Source organism: Mycetomoellerius zeteki, unplaced genomic scaffold, assembly GCF_001594055.1.
Source record: "Mycetomoellerius zeteki isolate Tzet28-1 unplaced genomic scaffold, Tzet1.0 scaffold20, whole genome shotgun sequence".
NCBI classification, from domain to species: Eukaryota; Metazoa; Arthropoda; class Insecta; order Hymenoptera; family Formicidae; genus Mycetomoellerius; species Mycetomoellerius zeteki.
This window is the reverse complement of record NW_017256957.1, coordinates 360,565-364,956: the sequence shown is the minus strand read 5'-3', so window position 1 is coordinate 364,956 and position 4,392 is coordinate 360,565. Positions and strand designations below refer to the sequence as shown.

At 30.9% G+C, this 4,392-nt stretch overlaps 1 protein-coding gene across 1 annotated transcript; it reads right to left on the bottom strand.

The window, feature by feature from the left end:
* Positions 1-523: 523 nt before the first annotated feature.
* LOC108722276 (caseinolytic peptidase B protein homolog) lies at positions 524-4,028 on the bottom strand. Its single transcript, XM_018447279.1, has 10 exons — positions 3,447-4,028; positions 3,301-3,353; positions 2,901-3,090; positions 2,488-2,738; positions 1,998-2,088; positions 1,690-1,897; positions 1,453-1,585; positions 1,169-1,378; positions 796-1,093; positions 524-729 (listed from the first exon to the last, which is right to left on the bottom strand). Exons 1-10 carry the CDS (start codon positions 3,877-3,879, stop codon positions 581-583), a joined length of 2,016 nt encoding a protein of 671 aa, XP_018302781.1. The 5' UTR covers positions 3,880-4,028; the 3' UTR covers positions 524-580.
* Positions 4,029-4,392: the final 364 nt, after the last annotated feature.

Here is a 4,392-nt window from a genome sequence, read left to right as displayed (position 1 = left end):
CCTTCCAGCTCCCCTTAGAGATAAAAATATATTCTTCATTCTCATTACGTCCTTGGTTTCGATCCTGGAATCAAGGACGTAATGAAGAATTGACTCCATTTTTCACTTTTGTTTTCGAAATTTTTTATACTTTTTCAAGTTTTTGTATTTTTTCTTTTTTTATATATATACGTATAATAATAAATTAACTTAGTACATCTGAAAAAATGGAGATCAATAATAGCGATTTATTTGGTGGAAAATTATACGAATTTTAGATATGTATGCCTTCATTTTATACTTTCTCTTATAATGTATGCGTGCAATGAAATAACCGTACATTGAGTTTCAGTAAAAAAAAATGTTTCTTTAGTATAAATGTAATAGAACAATATCAAAATGTATATTAAATTTAACGAAATAAATTTTCATGACACTGTATTTACTATACAACATATACATACATCTGATAGATTTTTTATCATTTATACGTTTGTACATTGTACATAACAAATAGTAGCAGGTTTTTACATATAAACTTCCTTCTCAAATGACAATGTGTTTTGTATAAGTTATTATAAAGTAAGACTACATTCTATAATTATAAAAATTTTGAACTAATATTTTTCGTTAACTTATCTGTTTCTACGATATCAACAAACTTTTCTGAGCCCTTCTTCTGAACAGAAAGGGTTATGCTTGCTCCACTTTCATGCCATTTTGCTTTTAACAATACACAGCATCCTTTACCTATTAAAAATTTTAATTTCATTGGAAAGTTATAATATTTAAGCAAGAGAAAAAAAAAGCAAATACCAAGTTCTCCTCGTTCGTGAGCTGCTGCCAATTGGTTAACAACGCGTCTTTCCACTTCATATTTGATAGAACGAGCACCATAATGGACATCATATCCGTCTGCTAATACTGATAGGACCTCTCTATCCCATTTTAATTCAATCATATGTCTTTCTTTTGCGCGTTTAGCCCATGTTTTTAATTCTCTGGCGACTAATTCTATTAATTCTGCCCGAGAAAATGGTAAAAAATACACAATTTCATTTATTCTTCCTAAAAATTCATCTCTCCGAAAATGATTTTTAAGTATTGGACGTACCTGTAAAATTATTTTATTATATAATTTTCTATATTACGTTTTAAAATATCTCTTATACTTTTTCATTTAACATACCACTTGATCTTTAAAATTACGGGATATTTCGATACGTTCTGGCTCTTGATTTTCAGTAATGTTAGCTAACCTATGGTTTATTAGTCTTTCAGCTTCTGCTCTGAGTTGCATTGCATGTTCTGCAATTTCGTCGCTTCCTAAATTTGATGTCATTATAAAAATGGCATTTTTACATTCGATTGTTTTACCTTTACCGTCAGTTAGTCTTCCCTTAAAAGTAAATATTATTGCATTATTGAAGAATCCTAAATAGACTGATAAATTTAAATAGTAACAATAACTACCTCATCGAAAAGCTGTAGCAAAACAGTTAAAACATCAGGGTGCGCTTTGTCAACCTCATCAAATAATACAACAGCAGATGGACATTTTTTTAAAAGTTTTGTTAGTTGTCCACCATCATCATGTCCCACGTATCTAAACAATAAGTTTAACATTCATTGCTGTTATATTAAATGGTAAATATGATACATAAACATAAAACATTAAAAATGATTAAGCTAAAATAAAAATAACTATACCCAGGTGGGGCTCCAATTAATTTTGCGACTTCATGTTTTCCCTGATATTCAGACATATCTAATCGAATGAAACTATCTGATTTATTTCTGTGAATATAAGCAGCTAATTGCTTCGCTAATTCTGTTTTGCCAATGCCCGACGAACCCAAAAAGAGAAATACTAGTGGATGTTCCTCATCTATCCAACCATTTTCTTTCCTTCTGATAGCTAATATATTAGATAATATTAATAATTTGAAAACGTACCTTTTAATAAACTAATAAATATGATAAAATTTTCTAAGATGATAAAATTATAGAATTCTTACTGGAAGCAACAATGGAAATTGAGCCCTCCTGTCCTACAATATGTTGTTTCAAACGTTGTTCCAACGGAAATCTGCGACGTTCCTCTGCTTCCTAAGCAGAAAATTTTCGTTTATTTATATATCGTTAGGGTGTCCCCGAAGTTCGAGGGTAACATTACTACAGCATGAAATATTGTGAAAATTAAATAATAAAAGTATAAGTCACTTTTTCCTGTAGTTTTTTAAGTATGAACGTTTAAAGTTTGAAGTCAATTATAAACGTTGCTTAAAAAGTTATTTATCCATATGCATACAGCGACAATGTTTAATTCAGTATTTAATACCATTGCACATGCATCATATTGATAGATGACTTTTAAATCAACGCTTGTGGTCAGCCTAATTTTAAATATTAGAAATTTTGTATAATCTTATACGTGCAACTTTTGTGTAAAAAGAAATACAAAAAAAATAGTTTTAGAGTAGAATAGAAAAGAGTCTTATTACATACCTTTTCTTTTACTATTTCATCATATTTAATAGCATGTTTAACGAGCATCTCTTTGATTTCTCCTTCTTTTGCATATTCAACTGCTCTGTGCCCTGCTTCGTTTTCTATAGTTGGATTTGCTCCTCTGTCTAGTAATGCTTTCACACAAGTTTCTGAATCAGCTAAGACAGCATAGTGTAATGCAGTAAAGCCTTGAAAAGTAGCTCGATTATTTAATCGATCAGAAAATTCCTCTTCTCTCTTCGTAAGAACTAAAATATCCAAATTTTGAAATCAATATTATTACTTAAGCATTAATATCGAAAGATTGTGTTTTTAAATTTTAATATTTATAAGAGATTGTACTCTTGTGTTCTTTGGCTCTTTTAACATTAATAATAATATTTACATATAAAACCAAAATAAAAAAATACCATCCAACGAATGTAAACCCTTTTCCATAGCAGTTCTATAGACATTAACGAAGTTGTCTTCTGCATTTACATTAGCACCATTGTCTAATAAAATTTTTATAATTTCTTCCCTCTGATTTATAGCAGCAGTTTGCAATGCTGTCCAACCCAATGGATGTCTGATATTTACATCAATGCCATCTGCTATAGACTAAAAATTTTCATCATAAATTATTATCATATATATAGTATTGTTTATTTTTATCTCTATTATTTTATATATATATATATGTTTTAATAATAATAGTAATACAATGTATAAAATGTTTAATGTCAATGGAAATTACAACTGTGAATTATTTTTTCTTTATAGTACAACAATATTAGATAAAATCTTAATACATTACGAGAAAACTCTTACTCTTTTCAATTCTGAAACATTACCATACTGGACAGCGCGAAAGAATCTTTTTTCTGCAAAGAATATTAAGAATTATCTATTAATTAGTATGTGACTTAATTTTATGTAATATACATTTTGCATCTCTATCTAATCACAGTGTATACCTTTAAAATGTGAAGTGTCACAAAAAGCCACTACAAACCCAAGACTGCCCAAGAGCATTCCTAAATGCTTGTATCGTTTCCTGCTACGTTTGTTGCCATATTCATCATATTTTTCTTTCGTAACTGTCGAAAGTGTTGCAGGAAAATCAAAAGAAATTCTATCCAGTAATCTGTGTAGTGTGTAAATGGGAGGTGTTAGCGATGAGGAACGTTGGGCATAACCTCTTCGACAGCCCCAACATATGACATCGTTAAAACGATTATGGTTTTTAAAATATATTTGACTCAAAAGTCTCTCCGACCTTCCGGTACCTTTCATCGCGAGACACAATTTTAAGATACACAATCGTAACATATCGAGATCCGTCAATTTTTCACTGGATATACAAACATGTGTCAAGTACGTCGATCGTTCGAAACAATCGGAACGCATTTAAAGACGCCGCTCAAGATTATTAATGGAGACTGGAGTCGCCACGAGCGTTTTATGTAACCTGGATGCGTTCCGAATTACGCATGAAACGCATAATGTATCGTTTTATCCTTCTTTATTATTTGGTGAACAAGGACAAATGATGCATCATGCGCTTCATGCGTAACGCACCCCTCGGAACGCACCCCTATATACATAGGCCGTGTTCGTATATTGTTTGGTCTGTTCGATTTGCTCACACTTTTTACACTCAGCATCTTCGCTTTCTCTCTTTTTAGCGTCAAATATATACCTATCTCATTTTGAGTGTGAAAAGAGTAAAAAAAGTGTAAGCAAGTCGAACAGACCAATTGCCAGTTGTTAGGCCGGAATCAGACTACGCATTAAATATTGAGATTGAAGATTGAAGGATTGAAATTTGACCAATCAAAACAATAGGAGCTAAAATTCCTTTGTCCTCACTGGTCAAATTTTAATCTTCAATCTTCAATCTCAGTCTTCAATGCGTAGTCT

Coding starts and splice junctions, on each gene's coding strand:
- LOC108722276 (XM_018447279.1), bottom strand. CDS start 3,879: ATGCGTTCCGATTGTTTCGAACGATCGACGTACTTGACACATGTTTGT. Junction 3,091..3,300: donor ATGTTTCAGAATTGAAAAGA/GTAAGAGTTTTC, acceptor GAAAATTTTTAG/TCTATAGCAGATGGCATTGA. Junction 1,379..1,452: donor TGCTACAGCTTTTCGATGAG/GTAGTTATTGTT, acceptor TTTACTTTTAAG/GGAAGACTAACTGACGGTAA.